At 34.5% G+C, this 18,685-nt stretch overlaps 2 protein-coding genes and 4 long non-coding RNA genes across 6 annotated transcripts; 4 read left to right on the top strand and 2 right to left on the bottom strand.

The window, feature by feature from the left end:
• Window positions 1-537: 537 nt before the first annotated feature.
• Window positions 538-2,479, top strand: D27 (beta-carotene isomerase D27-like protein). The gene is made up of 7 exons (XM_012981705.2): window positions 538-840; window positions 926-1,062; window positions 1,342-1,434; window positions 1,531-1,592; window positions 1,703-1,809; window positions 1,922-2,014; window positions 2,140-2,479. Exons 1-7 carry the CDS (start codon window positions 606-608, stop codon window positions 2,181-2,183), a joined length of 771 nt encoding a protein of 256 aa, XP_012837159.1. The 5' UTR covers window positions 538-605; the 3' UTR covers window positions 2,184-2,479.
• Window positions 2,480-5,255: 2,776 nt separating this feature from the next.
• TRM5 (zinc finger CCCH domain protein) lies at window positions 5,256-9,283 on the bottom strand. The gene is made up of 4 exons (XM_088816277.1): window positions 8,911-9,283; window positions 7,377-8,825; window positions 7,085-7,277; window positions 5,256-5,909 (listed from the first exon to the last, which is right to left on the bottom strand). The coding sequence occupies exons 1-4, from the start codon at window positions 9,061-9,063 to the stop codon at window positions 5,329-5,331; spliced, it is 2,376 nt and encodes a 791-aa protein (XP_088672403.1). The 5' UTR covers window positions 9,064-9,283; the 3' UTR covers window positions 5,256-5,328.
• LOC148770884 (uncharacterized) lies at window positions 8,950-10,116 on the top strand. The gene is made up of 3 exons (XR_016030682.1): window positions 8,950-9,090; window positions 9,250-9,430; window positions 9,748-10,116. It is a non-coding gene; the product is annotated as an uncharacterized LOC148770884 (long non-coding RNA).
• A 1,714-nt stretch (window positions 10,117-11,830) lies between these two features.
• LOC148770885 (uncharacterized) lies at window positions 11,831-12,339 on the bottom strand. Its single transcript, XR_016030678.1, has 2 exons — window positions 12,216-12,339; window positions 11,831-12,170 (listed from the first exon to the last, which is right to left on the bottom strand). It is a non-coding gene; the product is annotated as an uncharacterized LOC148770885 (long non-coding RNA).
• On the top strand, window positions 12,130-12,957 carry LOC148770886 (uncharacterized). Its single transcript, XR_016030677.1, has 2 exons — window positions 12,130-12,400; window positions 12,488-12,957. It is a non-coding gene; the product is annotated as an uncharacterized LOC148770886 (long non-coding RNA).
• Window positions 12,958-13,267: 310 nt separating this feature from the next.
• On the top strand, window positions 13,268-15,150 carry LOC105972910 (uncharacterized). The gene is made up of 3 exons (XR_001174205.2): window positions 13,268-13,938; window positions 14,069-14,118; window positions 14,786-15,150. It is a non-coding gene; the product is annotated as an uncharacterized LOC105972910 (long non-coding RNA).
• Window positions 15,151-18,685: the final 3,535 nt, after the last annotated feature.

The raw sequence follows: 18,685 nt of genomic DNA on the forward strand, positions 1-18,685 counted from the left end.
TGGATCTAGATGAATTATTCTATAAGTTGAGTAATATCTGTTCTTTTATGAAGGAAAATCGTCTTCTTCACAAGAAAAATAAACATGTAATGTTTTGCATATTAATCAACGGTCAATACTTTGAGTTATTAATAAATATGTTTAATGATATTATTTCGATATGCAGTCCAAATAAAATGGCAAATAAATATTAAATTTGAAATAAATGTCCTCATAATCATTTGCTATTTAGCTAGCTGACAAAGAGGCATCTCTGGACAAATGTAAGAATATTTCCTGGACTCTGAGTCAGCCAATTAAAACTGAAAATAAGAAAAGGAAAAAAGCATTTAAAAACTAACATTAATGCGTGAACTGTGTGAGGATGGATATTCCAATTTATTTGAGCAAGGCATTGGGCTTAAATATGCCGTCTCACACTCTTTTGTTGTTTTAGTCTCTCACACACACACACACAACACACTCTCTTCTCTCTCTCTCTCTCTCTCTCTCTCTCTCTCTCTCTCTCTCTCTCTCTCTCTCTCTCTCTCTCTCTCTCTCTCTCTCTCTCTCTCTCTCTCTCTCTCTCTCTCTCTCTCTCTCTCCACCGCGCCGGCGTTGCCCCAATGATGGCTGCGACGCTAGTGCAGAGCAGCCTCTTTCCGCCGCCGCTTCAGATCAATCCGCGGAGAATCGGCATGCAGAATAAGAGACGATCGCCACCGTTCGTTCAGTCAGTACTAGCAGACAACAACAAGAGTTTAGAAATTATATCTGAACCGCCCAAAACTGTTTACAACGATAACTGGTTCGATCGTCTTGCCATTAACCATCTCTCCAACGCCTTACAAGCTTCCACAGGTCATACATATATATATTTAGCAGATTCCAAAAAAAAAAAAAAACACAGATACTAACACGTGTGTGTGTGTGTGTGTATGAACAGGGTTTAAAAGCGAAAAGAGCGGGTACGAAGGGCTGATCGAAGCAGCAACGATGGCGTCGCAGAAGTTCAGCCCAATCAAACAAAGAGAAGTTGTTATGCAAACTCTTGATGCATATCCTAAGCCTATTCTTTCATTGGTAAGTTAATTCTTTTTTTTTTTTTTTTAATTTAATTTCTTGAAATTCTTTTTTCTTCATAAATATATCCATTCTGAAAATTCATTAACTTTTCTATTTTAGTATTTGCTGTGCTGTCATATTTAATTTAATCATTACATTAAAATAAAATCAGTGCCATTTGAAAACATAGATCATAGAATTCGAAAAGTCATGCATATATAAAAGGAAAAAGTATTATATTTTGTACTAATTTAATTAAAAATGGGAATATTGATTGTTGTGAATTATTATGATCAGATGAAGAAACTGCTGCCGCCATCTAAATTTTCAAGAGAATTCTTCGCCGCCTTCACCACTATTTTCTTTGCTTGGCTTGTTGGTCCCTGCCAGGTATTATTATTTACAATAAGAAACGTCAATTCAAAAATGCAACTTAATTAAAACCGAGAATTTGACATGGTTCGTGTTTGATTTCGTTGTAATTAGGTGAAAGAGTCGGAGTTTGAAGGAAGAATAGAGAAAAATGTTGTGCACATACCAAAATGCAGGTATGCATATCTATTATTTTTCTTTGTACTATTAGAACTTTATTTAATGATGAGCAAAATGAATTAATTATTGTGTGATTTTGAATATAATAAAAAAAAAAATTGTTGAGGTTTTTGGAGGGGACAAATTGTGTAGGAATGTGCACAAATCTTTGCAAGATGCCGTCTCAAGCTTTCATTAAAGAATTCGTCGGAGTGCCGGTTAACATGGTCCCTAGTAAGCTAATTAAGCACTCTTCGTATATACATACATACATACATACCTATTTACGTACTGATTTAATTACTTTTAATTTTGTATTTATTTTTATTTCTAATGGTATTTGCAGATTTTGATGATATGAGCTGCGAAATGATATTCGGAGAGGAGCCTCCACCGCAATCCTTAGATCCAGCCTTCGCTCAGCCGTGTTACAAGCAATGTACGTAAACTTATTAATGTTTCTCGATCTTCATCGCTTATATACATACATACACACAATTATATATAGCTAGATACATATTATAGGTATTAATTCATTGTTGAATTGTAATATGATGAATGCAGGTAAGGCCACAATCAAAAGAAACCACAAGAACTGCACAGACTAATATATGATATTCTATTTTCATTGGTCACAAGTACAACTGGACATTTGATTATTGCAGGATATATTTATATATAATATAAATATATGTCTTTAATTTGATAATTAGTACTTGATGGAAGCATAGACTAAAATTGGGAGGTTGACAAGTAATTAAAATGATGATGAGGTTATTATTGAAAGTTAGTGGTGTTGCCCCTTTGCCTACAAAAGTGGTTTGACTCAATTTTGAATGTAGGGTTTCGTTTGGACAACAAATTAAAGGGGAACCTTTCACAGTGTTTCCCACTTCATATCCTACCTCATTATATATATATATATATATATATATATATATATATATATATATATATATATATATATATATATATATATATATATATATATATATTGTTGTACAATTACCAAATTCGATTAAAGATATCTATAAACACTTCAGCTCACACAGTACTCAATCGATTAAAAAATTACCGTACACGGAAAACCCTAAAACCGGAATACGAAAGCATGGAAATGAGAAGACATGTTTACGTGGTTCAACCTTGAAGAAAATGGCCTACATTTTACTTTTAAAATGTTAATCGTGCATCGCACGGGAAAAAAATTATTAGTGTATATATAATGCGATACATCGGAGTTTTGTGGGCTCTTTAGAATGGATCAAGAAAATAATGGGCCGTTCTAATATATAAATAGGTTTGTATTTTGCTCTTGATTGGAGAAGTAATGGGCCTTCAATTTTGTAGGCTACAAAATAGGCTTCACGATGTGACCCAACCCGTTAAATTTCTGGGTCGGGTCTAAACCTTAAGATTTATTTGAAAACCATTTCTTTTAAATAAGTGTGGAAATTTTAAATTACACAAAATGTAAAATTGAGGGAGTGCATCTCACAGCCGTAGATAATCTAGGGATCGATTTGCAAAAAAAGAAAATGAAGAAATGGCACTGAAAAAAATGTAGTCAAGATATGAGAGAGGAAACAGTATCACAGACACAGTTCCCCTAAACCACAAACTTTGAACTGCAAATATATTCTTTTCTAACACACACACAAAAAGGCCAATCACTTCAACATATAAATAAATAAAGTAACTAAAATCAGAATAATATGAGAATAAAAACAAATAAATAAAAAAACAATATAATAAGATCCTCCAAATTTTGTTCACTGTACCACAAAGCCAGATTCCTTTGTTCATCCACTTCTGGATAAAGATCCAAACCCCTTTTTCCTTTTTCACCACTCCATTTATTTATAAGCTACTCCATGTTAATTTACTGTTACCCCAATCCTATCAATATTTCTTTTTTATGTAATTTCATAACAGAAAATTCACCACCAATAATGTAATAAAATACACACACATAATTAAGGTTGTGCTCATTAGGAATGCATGGACTAAATGCCTGGCCTTTTTCGAGAAACTGCGGCTATCTTTGGAAGCATTTTGATTTCAGTTTTTGAGAGAGAGAGAGAGTCCAATTGTTCGGCCCGAAGCCCGAATGAGCCGCCGGGCGGTCCGGGCCGGGCCGAGTTTGGGATATTTTATCAAACTCGAGTTTGAGCATACTATGGTTTAACGCGAATATAGTTCCGTTGAATAAGAAATTTTAATATTTATTAAATTTATTACTCGACATATTTATTAACATGTATTTTGTACAAGTAATTCTTTAAAAATATAGTGTTTTAAGTGCAATTAGAACCCAACTTAAACCCGAAGCCCCATATTAATCGAGTTACTAAGCTGAATAGAATGTGAGTTTGAGCTTCTAATCTTAAAATCCCGATTGACACCTCTACATAATATGCCTCGTCACCTTATCTTTTAGCCTTTTCTTGGGTACCAATTATCCAATGAAGCAATGATTAAAACATAGGTATTCAAGTTTATTCTTTAGGAAATACTAAAATTAAGAAATAAAATTATATATTTAATTCAAAGTATTAAAGTTTATATTCTCATAATTTGGCATGGTTCAATCAGCTTGTCAAGTAGTATCATTAGCAGCTGAAAAGTGTTCATAGATTCCTCCCACTATTTATGAGCTCTATTTTTTTTCTTCACATGGTAGCCCCATTTTTCTTCAGTCTTTTCCATCAGATTATTATGTAGGTCCATTTCTATCTCCAATAGTTTTTTTTTTTTTTAATTTCTTTTAATTTTGGTATTCGATTTTTCTTCCCAATTAGCGGATTATAACAACAGTCGATCAGTATGATTGATCTTACCTCTAATTTACAGTGTTAAACTCAGATGTAAATATACTGAATATAGATAGTGTTAATCTTTTAAGAATCAGATTTTCAGAAGTAGAATAAAATTGGAATATGCTACATACATGTATTGCACTGCAAACAATAATTGATTGCGATCCAGAAGAGCACAAATTTATCAGAAGCATTAAAATGAAAAGATCGATCCTGCAGTACCTTTAAATTTCACAACTTCGAATTTATATATATCCAATTTTTTTTTAATTTAAATAAACAAGAGTAAATAATGTGGAGGGAAGTTGGAATCAAGTACATGAATGTGGGATAGTGTAGTCAGAATTACAATCATGGCGAAGAAGATCTTAATTGCAAGTTGCCAAATTTTGATGATTACCGGTCAACGGTCTTCAACAAATTAGTAAATCCTACTTCACCGGTTATTATTATAGCTTTCAGAGCCACATGCTTTTCTGAATAACAAACAATCTTAAATATTTATTAAATTAAACATTAAACCAAAGAAATTAACATAATTTATTATTTTTTCTTGAAATAGGAATAAAGTTACAACACCCAAAAAATGTAAATCACATGACAGCAGCTCATTATAGCCCGCGAGCAACACAACAACACCACACATGCACTTTCACAGAAAGATAAAGTTCCTCGATTCTTGCTTTCTTCTTTTTTCCCTTTTTTTATTTTATTTATTTTTATTTTTATTTTTATTTTTATTTTTATTTTTACAGCTTGCAAGATAAAGTGACCGTTAGCAATGTTCCCTAGTAATCAGCATTTAACCAAGGGGGAAAACTAAAAAAATAAAAATAAAATCAGAACATAGACAAAAGCATGTGAAAATCACAATAATTCATACCACTGATGCTCTGTTTTTAAAGAAAGAAGAAAAAAAAAAAATTAGTAAAATTTAGAAAACCAACTTCCTCCTAGGAATCACTGATGACAGTAATTTACTTCTTCTTGATGATGCTAGTGCCGCTAGATCTCGAATGTTCTCACTGATTAAATCCTTAAATATCAGCCGTTCGATATCAAGAACAGCCTCGGACATTTCGATCGGGAAATCATCCCAGCCATTGATCGCGTCGCTAGCTAAGTCTTTCCGTAGAATCCCACAAATGGTCTCGAACAAATCTTCTTCAACAGTTTCGTGCTCTCGAATCCTTTGATACTCCGTCCACACATTGTCGAGGGTTGACTTTCTAATGCTGTGGTTGACCTTCCAAGGAGGCAACCGTCTTTTCCTATCGAGGATTTCGTCGACCGTATCGAAAATAAGCTTTCTCTTAAGCTTCGAAACTTTCGAAGTATCGTTTCCGTTGAGGTATTGCTGCTTCTCTAGTAGCGAAAAGACATCACTGTCCTCTGGTAGACAATGTGATGCTCTTATGATGTCTGAAATGTAGACATAGTCACAGTCGTTCGATGATGATGATAACTTGTCTTTAGCCGGGCTCCAAATCTCATCATCAAATTCACCACATTGATCTGTTTTTTTTTTAAATAAAAAAATACAATCAAGAACCATGATTAATAATAATAATAATAATGCAGAAGCAATTTCTGAAACAGGGGCTACTGAATTAATGATTTCACATGGTGTCTGCAGATAAAAATCAAGTGACAAATAAAATCGACATATGCAGCTCCGAAAATCGAAAAAAAAGCGGTATCTATTCTACTATCGTTTTCGTAGGCAGGAAATGTCTTCACAAAATAACAAACTAAAAACACCCTACCACCTTCATAGAATATGGTTCTTATTGAGGTTTAATTGACAAATAATAAGTTTTGCACCATCAGCTAAAAGGACCACAATTGATAGGTGTTTGTGGTCACTAGTGCCACATTCATAAGCAATTTCACTGTTTATTTGGATCAGATTTTGTTCCACATCCACATAACACTTTTCAGACAATTTATGGAAAAAGTTTTTCTTGCCAGAAATGCATATACTATCTCATTAATAATCTGCATTTTTAGTTGGGGTGTAATTGCACTATTTTTTAAAAGTTAAGCCTCGAAAAATAAATAAATAAAAAAGAATAATTTAAAATTTAGGGAAAATTACGGCCTCCCCTGATTTACGGTCAAATTATGAAAACCCCTCCTGTTTGGATAATTACAGTCACTCCTCAACTATGTTATTATCTTACGAAAAGACCCTTTCAGAGGTAAATTTAGGAATATTAAAACCGAACCAAAATTTCGGAAAGCCAATATTTCATACCGTTACCGAACTAAATATACAATTTAGTTCGGTAAATAGCCGAATTACATAAATTTTATGAAAAAAATATTTAAAACAATGGTGATGACTGTAATTACCCAAATAAAAAAAGTTTTTTTTCATAATTTGACTATACCTCAGGGCCGGCCGATAATTTGTCCTAAAATCTAAACCAAGATATAAGTCATTTTTACATAGTTACATTTTCCAACAACAGTTTCCATCAATGAATTCAAACATTTGGACACAGATGAGGACGAAGGCGATTACTCATAATAAGGCACGGTCCACCCCACGTGACTACCCCTACTCTACTTCTCCTCCAATCAAATATTTTCTTTAAATATAATATTGAGATTATATTAAATATTAAGTAATAATGTATGATATGAAAATAATTAATTTATTTATTCTGACAGGATTAAAATTGTACCTTTGAAGTCAATGTTACGTCTTGTGGTAACAGGTGACGGGGTTGATGACTCGTCCTTGTAGAAGGACGAATCCAGTACTGACACGGGGCTTGGTTGCATATCAACGGCGTTCATTTCCGCTATGCTGTGAAGCAGCTTATCACACCTCTCTAATAAATTCCTCCCCTCTTTGTAATCCTCCGTCTTACATCTCTGGATTTGCCATAATTAAGAGTGATTAGCTGACTAATTAAATTTCTAATTAATTAATCAACAAACGGACCACAATTAATTAATTAATTAGCGGGTTACCTCTGTATCAGTGGATGTAGTGATGCTGCTGCTTCCAGAAATGGATGAGGATTCATCCTCTGCGGCGGCGGCAGTCGTGGTCTTCTCTTTCTGATGAATACCGGCCGTTGATTTCTTGCTCCTTGGCGATCGGTTGTTGACCGTTGGATCCTGTCCGGTTCTTCTAGGGTTCAGCTTTGGCGAATGAACCGGAGAGACTCTCCGGTTTTCTGCTGACTCGTTTGTTCTCCTCTGTGTTTCGATGCTCAATGGTTTAGGCTTCACCAGTGAGTTTGACCGCCTCCCAATCACATTTCCTTCGGATCGGGTCGTCGTCGCCGGGCTCGGGCTCCGACCCGTTCGAATCGGACTCTGGACATTCCGTTCACGCCGCGGACTCACAGACGGCGAATGTTCTCCGGCGAGGCTGTAGTTCCGACGGACGCCACGGGTTTGATTTCCACCATACGACGGAGGATAATCATTTACGTTTCCCGTCCTCCGGTTAATCGGCGTCGAATTGTTCAGATGCGAGGGTTTCATCACGACGATTGGTGAGTCGTCGTACACGAAGTTCCGGTGGCCGGCCTGATTTTGCGCCGGCGGTTTCCGTGAATGTAGCAGTCCCTTGAGCTGCAGCGCTTCGAGGATTTGCCTCAATGTATCTAAATCTCGACACGGCTCGTCGATTCCCCTCATTTTCAGTCTGTTCTCAATCTCGCCGTAGATTGATACCGTCTGCTTTTGTTCGGGGAAAAAATCCCCTGAATCGAAGAAGCTTTTCCGGTGCTGCGGCGATTTCCACGGCGACGAAGAATTAAAACCGCCTCTGTTGTGCAAGCCTTTAGGCGGTTCACCCCTGTTCTGATTCCTTGGATCTGCATCTTTCAGGACATTGTTGAACGGCGACGGTTGCGGCTGTGTCGGCTGTTTTGAAGAGAAATTGCCGCCGTCGGCGGTGAGCCGAGAGTGAAATAGATCTCTGGAGACTCTCGATTCGGAAGCGGATCTCTGAAGCTGTGGCTTATTTTCCGGTTCGGAGGTGGATGAATCCGGCAACGGCTCCAGGCCCATGAGCCGGGCAATAACACTGGGGGAACGGTGGTGTTGGCTTTCATCGGTAGCGTCGCTCGCGATACTGTCGCACCGACCGGCGGCGGATAGAATGGATGCGCCTGTGCGGATTTCCTTGGGGTGGAGGCCTCCTTTTGCGTCGGTAGTCGCTCTGCTGTCCAGCGACAATCGCGGAGCTTCTTTGCAGAACTTCCATGGTGACCTGGTCCCTTCGTTCAATTCCATTGTTGGGAAATTAAGAGGTGGTTTAGTCGCCGACAATGGTAACCGGACCTCCGGCGGCGGCGGGTGGTTCGGCCTCTCCGGACTCTGCACCTGCTTTGGATTTCCGAATTCCCTCGAAATCGCCGGCGATGGGGGAGCTGACCTCTCCGACTCCGACGTTGTATCATACATCTAAAATGATGAAAAGATTATTGTGAGTAGCGTGAAAGTTTGAGTTAATTTTTATCAGACGGAAATACATATAATTGGAACTTACAGGTGAAGGAGGGAGGCGCTTGGCGGAATAGAGGCGTTTCCCGGTCACAATCTGGTGGCGATCAAAGAGATGCAGAAAACCAGCCATGCAGCCGCCCATTTGTTTCTCAATCTGCTTCTCCAAATTCTGCTCCTTCACCAACCCCGTCGACATTTTCCGGCCACCCTCGTCGATATCCCGGTAACTTACTTTTTTTTTCTCTCTCTCTCTCTCTCTCACACACTCACCCACACACACTAGGTTAACTTTACATTCGGGTGAAGTCTCCTCTCCGTTCACTCTCTCTCTCTAAAATATTTGGTTTGATGTGCTGACTCCCGCTTTCTGCTCTTTTTAAAGGTGGAAAGGAAAGAATAGTGGGAGAAGTGGGAGTAGGGTTTCGCTAAACTTACGCGCGGGTCACTTTTACTCGGTCCTATTAAACCAGTTGAAATGACAATTATGCCCCCCCAAAGTATTATAGAGGTCACGTGCCACAATATTAGGCAAGGGCAGATGATGTTACGCTACTGGTAAACAGGTAAAAAGAGAGAATTAATTAGTTATATGAAGTTATGAGGATGCAATTTATGACAGCTTTCAGGGGGAAGTCTATTAATAACGCCATTCACGAGGAATGCCACATTTTTATGTTATCAACTCTCTCTCGCCTTTTCCTGGGAGTTTGTTCTAACTCTCTCATTTTTGCTCTTTATTTTGTTTTTTTTCTCAAGATAATATGCAACAAGGTCAACATTGTATATGAAAATTACAAAATGAAACCACTCGGTTAAAATTTATAATATATAGTATTCTGCAATGTATATCTTAAAGTATATAGTATTTAATTGTGTGCAGATGAGGTGAAGATGAAGATGAATAAGAGGACTGACAATGTAATTGAAGTTACATTGTATGAATTAATTGTCTCACTTGCTTTTTTGGAAATAAATGTGAGAGGAGAATCGGCCATTTTTGGCTGTTCTGGTTAACAAGTAAGGTGGAGTGGTGCTCTTTCTTTATTAATCCAATGGGTAAATTAATTACAATTGCCCCTCGTTTTTTTCATAATTACATCCATTTCCCATATTTGTAGCTTTCTTGCATTAATACCCTTTTATTGGGGTGAATGTAAGAAATTGACAAATTACAAGGGTCTGAATGTAATTTTCAAAAAATAAAGGTTTTCCGCCAAATCAATACAAATGTCCACAACACCTTTACCAATTTCATTGGTTCGTGCACTAAAAGTCGAAATCTCTCGCCCTCATACCCAGAAACGATAGGTTTTTTTTATGAATAATCGTAAGTCATAGTAACTAGAGGGAAAAAAAAAGATCACTTTGCTCGTTGTACCGGATTCAGGAGTAAAAAAACAAAAATGAGTACTCCTTCTAGGGGGACATGAAAAAAAATTGTGGAGTAAACAGAAACTGTTAAATTTCCCATTTGTGTAACAAAAAAAACACAATAAATGTGAGTTTCTTAAAGGCCACATTTCGATCTGACAATCAGGGGGCTCTTACATGCATTGAAATGTTGTGTCAATTGAAATAAAATGCTTTATTAATATTTACTTATGAAAACCTTTGTACCGTAAACAATATTTATTGCAATGCTTCACATATTGTCTTATCATCTGGGGTGAAATATATAAATCAAACCGAAATAATATTCTTTAAATCAAATGGGCGATGGTTTCTGAAATCATTTTTTATGTATGAAGTACTATTACAGTAAAAAAAAATCTGGACTAAAAGTGAGTAAAAATAAACTTTTGGGGGACAAAAGTCTATAAACTAATAGATAAGTACCAAATTAAAATAAAATAATAATAATAAATTGTTAAATATTTTTTTGTGCAGGGGGGGGCCCACCTTGTATATAAAGCCCAATTAAACTTGTGAAGGCCATATAGTACACATCAAGCCCCATCCTAGCCCACATGCCGAGCAACAGAGCCCAGAGGAATCCTTTGCTTCTGCAATTTATAGTTTTTATTAATTATTAATTAATTTATTTATTTATGTTTAATATTTTATACAACAAATTTTGTGATTGGATTAAATGTATTTGGGACTGCTGAATCAATCATCATCAAAGATGGGCATTTTATTTTCCTAGGGTTTAGCACTTGGACCACTTTGAACAATGCTATTTCCTCTGGTACTGTGCAAATAATCCTATTTAATTATGGTTTTTATGCATAAGGATTTTCCATGGAATTCATTTTTTTTTTATTTTTTTTTATTTGTCACTTAAAACCTCTTCAAAATTGTAAAGTTATGTAGTTAATTATGTAAAAATCAACAATTTATAATTCCATGTTCAAAGAGACAGGATTTCTTTTCCTAACTAAATTATTACATTAATTTCTGCACTTTTGGCGCTTGCTTTATTCTCTCTTTTCATTTTTAGGCTAAATTACAATAACCTCCCCAGACTAGATTAAATTACAAAAAACACTCCCACCTATTCGTAATTACCAAAAAAGACGCGGATTATATTCTCTGAAGTAAAAAAGATTCCACGAAAATCACACCGTAAGCGGCCGTTGTAATACAGAAACGAACATCGGGAGATTTTAATAGTTACGGATAGATAAGGGTGTTTTTCATAATTTAGCCGAAGCTCAAGGAGTTTTTCATAATTTATCCTAATTTTTATGCACAACCCCGAAGTAAGTATAAATAAATTTTTGGTATTATTGCATACATTAGCACATGAAAACATTACTAAACAATTGTAGATTATTATTATTATTTATTATAATCATTAATATTAATAATAATAATTTCACAAAGTCGAGATAAAAGTTGAAACATATTTATGTATTTGTGCTACAAAAAGAAGTATGAATAAATTAAGAGTAAAAAGCAGTTTGCCCCCTAAATTAAGGGCCGTTTTGCATTTTGCCCCCCAAACAAAAAAAATTTGCACGTTTTTACCTGAACTCGTTAATTCGTTGCACGGTGCCCCCTAAACTCAATTTTCCGGCAATTTTGACCGGAATATTAAAACATGTGCTTTGCACGTGAGATTTTGAGGGGTAAATTTGTCAATCCACTTAACTGCTATATATTAAATACAAATAAATCATTAAAAAAAACAAAAAAAAAAAAAAAAAAAAAAAAAGCCCACACCATCATCTCCTCTCTTCTTCTTCTGTCCTTTTATTTTTCTGAACAAATTTTCTTCAAATGTTCATTAATGGAGAAAACGTGTATACATACTAAATCACAAATCAAAAACCAAATCAAAAAATTGAATATGGAATTCGGCTCCTTCTTTCCCCTCTCTCTCTCCCTCCTCGTCTCCACCACCACCCCATTTTCACAGTCCTTCAATTTCTGTCCGGTTTTAAAAAATTCGCAACCAAACCAAAAAATAATGGCGATAAAAAAAATCAAACAAGCATTCCCAAGCAGCGGTGTTGAACCAAATCATGAAGAGATGTTCTAACTTGGACAAATCGACATTTGTTTATGGGTTTTCTGTGAGTTTTCTTCAAGTAATGAGAAAACCCACATCAATAATCTACCTTTTTGTTGGTTTTGTTTGATTTCAGTATTTGATACGAAATTTTGGGTCTCTCCAGATCTAATCCGGTAAGTTTGATCTGATTCTTCGTAACACCCTTCGAAGATGATGGCGTCGCGGCGAAGAACTGGACCATGGTGAGTTTGATGGATAATTGAACACGGAAAACTCGAACAATAATTATTAATTCTGAATGGGAGGATGACATAGAAAATGGTGGTGTGGAGTTTGATGGGGGTTTCAGATGATTCTTGGCGAATCAGGCTAGAATGGGAAGATTGATGAGTGGAGGAAGAAGGGTGAGAATGACGGTGGTTTCAGATGATTCTTTTTCCTTTATTTATTTATTCTACTTCTTTTTTTTTTTTTAATATTTATTTATATTTAATATTAAAGATGCAAGTGAAGGGACGAATTTACCCCTCAAAATCTCACGTGCAAAGCACATGTTTTAATATTCCGGTCAAAATTGCCGGAAAATTGAGTTTAGGGGGCACCGTGCAACGAATTAACGAGTTCAGGTAAAAACGTGCAAATTTTTTTTGTTTGGGGGGCAAAGTGCAAAACAGCCCTTAATTTAGGGGGCAAACTGCTTTTTACTCATAAATTAATTTACAAACGAAGTAAGACAGAAGCTCTGATTGGATTCAGTGGAGAAATACGTCCAAATTTGACTATTTATTTTTAGGGAAAATATGAGATACACCCCTAGTTTTGAAAATATATAAGCATAGGTCCTATGAGTATTTCTCTTCTAGTCAAAAACCCAAATTTTAATCTTAATTTGGCAGACCCCCTTGGACAATATGAAATACCAATTATACCCCTTTCCGTATAAAATAAGCGTCAATTCTACTCACCCACGTCTTCAACCCACAACCAGCCCCCCCTCTGCTCTTTCTCTCTCTAGAGTTTTCTCACGATGCTCTCTTCTTCTTCCCATTATTTCCCTTTCTATAGCTCTCTCACACTCAGCCTCTCTTCGCCGTCCGATCCATCTCGAAGTTGCCGCCGCGAGATCCGAGGCCAAAGTAGAGGAAGCGGAAGCCATACAAACCCTAAATATAGTTCTGACATTTCTCCGCCGCCGCTTCGCCGCTCCGGATTTCCGCCACTCGAAATGTTCTGTTCCGCCATCGTCCTCATCTCCAGCCACCCGGTCCTCAGGCGATGTGATCTAGCGATTCCTTCGCTCATTTGACATGGCGGCATCCTTTCCTCCGATCCACCCTCCAAGCGCCGCTCCTCCTCCGTCAAGCGCCGCTCTATTTCCACCGTCAACTGCCCGCCACCCCTAGATGAGAAGGTAAAGTCAGGGAAGGGGAAACCGCCGCCGCTAATATGAGATCATAGCCAGGAACACCACTTTCCTCTCCGTCGGAGCAAAAATTACGGATCTAGGGTTTGAGTTTGAGAATAAAAGTGTGTAATGGACGAAAGAGAAATCGAAATTCATGCCTTCAATGCTGAAAACGGGGTTGGTAGCATCACGTTTGAGATTATGAGGAGGTAGTTGCCATTACTTTTGATATGGTTGAATTTTGGTGGTGATTTAACATAATATTGGAAATTGTGATGTTAATTGTGAACTAAATAGTTGTTTTGTGATATTTATTTTTCTATTTAATTTGTTTTGCAGTACATGAAGCACATGAAGCAGCTCAATGATTTTCTCGATTCTCCTTTGCAGTAAGTACATAATCTATGTGTGCACATATTAAATTATAAAATCACATCTTAGTCGATGAAATTGCCAAATCAAACTGCATTTAGGCATTCTGCATTTATAGAGCACTTTCTCTTTTGTGAATTGTCGAATCAGAGCTCTGTTCATGTGCTGATTAACTAGATTCATTTGGTGTAGCAGAGACTTTTCTGTATGTCGATGAAAGAAATAAGGGAGAAATAACTTGCTCGACAACATGTTGAGGCAGTAGATTATGTGTGCATCATGCTACATTAATCTAGACTGTGTTACCGTATAGTCTACATTAATCTAGACTATATGTTACCGTATAAAGCTATATATGACTATAGATAACTGTAGCCATATGTAGTATGTAGCCATATGTAGTAACTAGAACTTGTATTCTAATATAGTCATTTGTAGTTGACTTCATCAAGTAAATTTATCAAAAACAAGAAAATCGCATGTTTAGAGATTGTTGATTTAAATAGTGGGAATTTGCTATTTTACTGAGATGAAAGATGTTCCTTTTGGTAGAATATATATACCAGTTTTTTTTTCTTTTTTTTTAAACCAAATTATTTTGAAATTAATCTTAGCAAAACAATATATAAAATAAAAGTAAATAAATAAATTAAAATTTTAAACTCACTTGAACGTTTTTTGCAGGGACGTAAGGAGTGTCCCCAAATGGAACCTTGTGTGCCACGTGGAAGGGTTCAGATCTGGTTCTAGATGCTCCGAGAGGCTTAGTAGGTGAAATCCGGGTAGCCCATTCACATTTCTTTCATCATTTTTTTTTCTTGAGAGAGAAAATGGAGGAAGAGCTTTCAAATTGAGATTTTAGAGAGAGACAGGGGAAAGAAGTGGAAGCGAGTTCGTTAATTTTCGTTAATTCAAAACAGTTTTTTTGCGATCGATAGATCGGAGTTGTTGTCGTGTTGAAAAGTGGTATTTGAAGCTAGAAATAGAAACTACACTACATATGACTATACTCTCGTATAGTCACGTGTAGTCATATACACGTAGTCATATATAGTCACATATGGTCATATACATGTAGTCATATATAGTCACATGTGGTCATATACATGTAGTCATATATAGTCACATGTGGTCATATACATGTAGTCATATATAGTCACGTGTGGTCATATACATATAGTCATATATAGTCACGTGTGGTCATATATAGTCACGTGTGGTCATATACATATAGTCATATATAGTCACGTGTAGTCATATACATATAGTCATGTGTAGTCACGTGTAGTCATATACATATAGTTATGTGTAGTAATATGTAGCGATATATAGTTATATATAAATTATGTGTTTTTTTTTCTGATGTATAATGATGTTGATGATTGTGTTTTTCCAATTTTTTATTCGGTACTAGTTGATGATGATGATTTGTTCTTTGTTGAACAACATATGCATGTGATTGTGTATTTCGATCCATATTTGTTCAAGTTGATTTATAATATCAAGATGTAAATTGAGATTATTGTGGTAGGTGTCGACTATACAGGACAATATATAATTTTGGAATAAAAAAAAGGTAAATGATTATATATAACTATACGTGACTATAGAGTCATGTATTGTAGTATAGTTATCTGTAGTTAATTTCTGTACACGAAACTTATTGAAAATTTATTTTTTAAAAATTAAAAAAAATATAAAAAAAAATTAAAAAAAAATTAAGAAACTTAAAAAAACAAAAAAAATTAAAAATTAAAAAAAATTAAAAAATTAAAAAAATAATTAAAAATCATTTAAAAATAAAAAATAATAATAAAATAAAAATTTATAATTCTTTAATAAAAATTCTGAAAAAATGATAAATGCAGATCTAAAAATGTGGACTGCAGTTGGCTACAATGCTGAATGCAGTTCGAAAATGCTGAATGCAGTTGGTTAAAATTTACAAATAAGGGCACAATAGTACTTTTACCTCTCCAGGGGTGTATCTCAAAGAAAGAATTTTAGGGGTGGACTTATCCTCATATATTTTCCATTCTAGGGGTGTATATCAAATGACCCCTTATTTTTATTAAACCGATACATGGGAATCTAATAAGCACAATTTGCTGGCAGCCATTTCATTCAAATCAATTTACTACTAATTAGCAATTAATTAAAAGAATTAAACAGTGATTAGTTATCGCCTTTGTCTGAAGCAGTGTGGTTTGTTTTGTTAATGGGCAGATACAAATCTAACATTACCTCTGATCATGTCAGTCAAATTTAGTTGATGGAATAATTGTGTGTCGATAGAGTCCGACAAATAATTTGTCAGAACTTTAATAAGAAAATATTTTTTTTTCCTTTTAATAAAGAAAAATCATAAAATACGGAAATTAGTGATAATTTAGATAATTTATGATTTTCATTAAAATAAAATAAAAATTGAACTATGGTTAATTTGAGGGGTGAATGTAATTTAAACAAATAAAAAGAGAATATATTTGTAATATAGACATACTTTAGGATGCTATCTGCAATTTATTCCTTTTCTTCACTGAAAATCAAATTAAGAGGATAAACATAATTGCCTCATTAAATGGATTTTATTTCGTAATTAACTTTACTTAGTAGGGGTGCATGTGATATACAAATACATAGGGGTGCAAGTTGGAACGGAAATTCCGATTTCCGCCGGTTCCGATCCGAAAAGTTCCGATTTTGGAACAACTTTTTTCATTCCGATTTCCGAAATTCCGGTTTCCGATTTTTTCCGATTTTTTTGGATTGGAATTGGAATTATATAAAAAAAAATTGGAATTTCCGATTTCCAATCCGATTATTTCCGAAATTAATTCCGAAAAAATTCCGATTTTTTTCCGGAAAAAAACCGATTTTTTTTCCAAAAAATACATCTTTGAGTAATATATATATATATATATATATATATATATATATATATATATATATATATATATATATATATATATATATATATATATATATATATATATATATATATATATTATATACTTATTTTACATTATTTAGTTGTATTTATTCTTTATGGGCCATGTCACCTAAAAAAACCCTAGTTTATTTTATGTAAAACCCTAGTTTTACGTTTATTATTTCTTGTGCAAAGCCGAAGAGTTTATTTAATTTTTGCTAGAAGTTTTATTGGATATTATGATGTGGTTTATTTTTATTTATTTTTTGAATTGAAATTTAGTAGTTATTTTTATCGACGTGGATGTTTTTATTTTTAGCAAATTATGAAATTTTCAGCGAAGTTTCGAAATTTTAATACTTATGTCATTTCCGAAAAATTTCCGAAATTCCGAAATTTCCGGGCCTTTTGGAATTGGAATGAATTTTTAGATTCCGAAAATTTTGGAATTGGAATTGGAATTGATTTTGTACTTCCGATTTTTTTTGGAAATATTCCGAAAAGGCTAATTCCGATCCGATCCTTCCGACTTGCAGCCCTACAAATACATATGCCTCACAATGCAATAAACATTTTTATTTTTTTCCAAACTATTTTCTAAGTAAATATAAGGTTTATGAGATGTTACATCTGACAAGCACGTCGAGTGGTTTTTGAATCGTAAATTTATATAAATAATTACTCATGAAGTACACACGTAAATAGATTAATAATTCAAAATCGTGTGTTGTATATCAACTGATGTAACATCTACAAAATCGCATGCATGTGCAATTGTGTCTATAGATCTTTATATTGTTTAATTAATTTGATTATGCACATGATGAATACATGACAAAGGAGAAGCCAAACACCTATTATCACGTGAACCCTCGTTTACCAATTACCACTTAGATACATTATTACCCCTTCTTCTAGCCTTAAATTGTAAATAAATTAATTATAACCAAATAATTAGTATGAAAGCAAAAAGAGAACATAATTGGACGGTAAAAAAAACAAAATAAAAGTGAGTTCACGTGGCTTAAATTAAAGAATAAAGATTTATAGTACATTACAAATAACATAAAGTTTATTTCGAATATCCCTACACGAGGAATTTAAAACATCCCTACATAGCTTTAGCACATATTCTTACATAGCAATGTTTTCAGAATTTATAGTGTACTATTTAATTAGCCTTAGCAGGCAAATTAAAACGGCTAGCCGAAAGTAACTAGTCTATATATTGAGTTTAGTATTATAGAAATATTTTATTTATTTTATTAAGAATATCTAAATATTCTACAATTTACGTAAGTGTGTATCTAATTATTATTTTTTATTTCTGTATTTTTGCTATAAACAAGCTCTCTCTTTGGCTCTTCCACACTATAATGCATTTTTTGTTTAAAATAAAATTAAACTTAGATTTTAATTACCATTAATGAAAAAACCGATTGCAGCAAAGGGATAAGAATGAAATTCGTGGTGCGTACCCATCTCTCCAAGAACAAAGCGATTGCGATGAAAACATAATAATTAAATTAAATTAAATTAAATAAAAATTAAAAAATTAAGGAAAAAAAAAAAAGATAACGTGGAGCAAAAGAGGACAAAAAAATAAATAAATAAAATACAAGGCATTGATAGCAGTAGCAATAGTACGCTAA

This window comes from Erythranthe guttata, chromosome 4 (genome assembly GCF_056151865.1).
Source record: "Erythranthe guttata isolate IM_541 chromosome 4, IM_541, whole genome shotgun sequence".
In the NCBI taxonomy this organism is placed as follows: Eukaryota; Viridiplantae; Streptophyta; class Magnoliopsida; order Lamiales; family Phrymaceae; genus Erythranthe; species Erythranthe guttata.

Coding starts and splice junctions, on each gene's coding strand:
- D27 (XM_012981705.2), top strand. CDS start 606: ATGATGGCTGCGACGCTAGTGCAGAGCAGCCTCTTTCCGCCGCCGCTT. Junction 1,063..1,341: donor CTAAGCCTATTCTTTCATTG/GTAAGTTAATTC, acceptor TATTATGATCAG/ATGAAGAAACTGCTGCCGCC. Junction 2,015..2,139: donor TCAGCCGTGTTACAAGCAAT/GTACGTAAACTT, acceptor TGATGAATGCAG/GTAAGGCCACAATCAAAAGA.
- TRM5 (XM_088816277.1), bottom strand. CDS start 9,063: ATGTCGACGGGGTTGGTGAAGGAGCAGAATTTGGAGAAGCAGATTGAG. Junction 8,826..8,910: donor AGCGCCTCCCTCCTTCACCT/GTAAGTTCCAAT, acceptor TCATCATTTTAG/ATGTATGATACAACGTCGGA. Junction 5,910..7,084: donor ACGTAACATTGACTTCAAAG/GTACAATTTTAA, acceptor AAAAAAAAACAG/ATCAATGTGGTGAATTTGAT.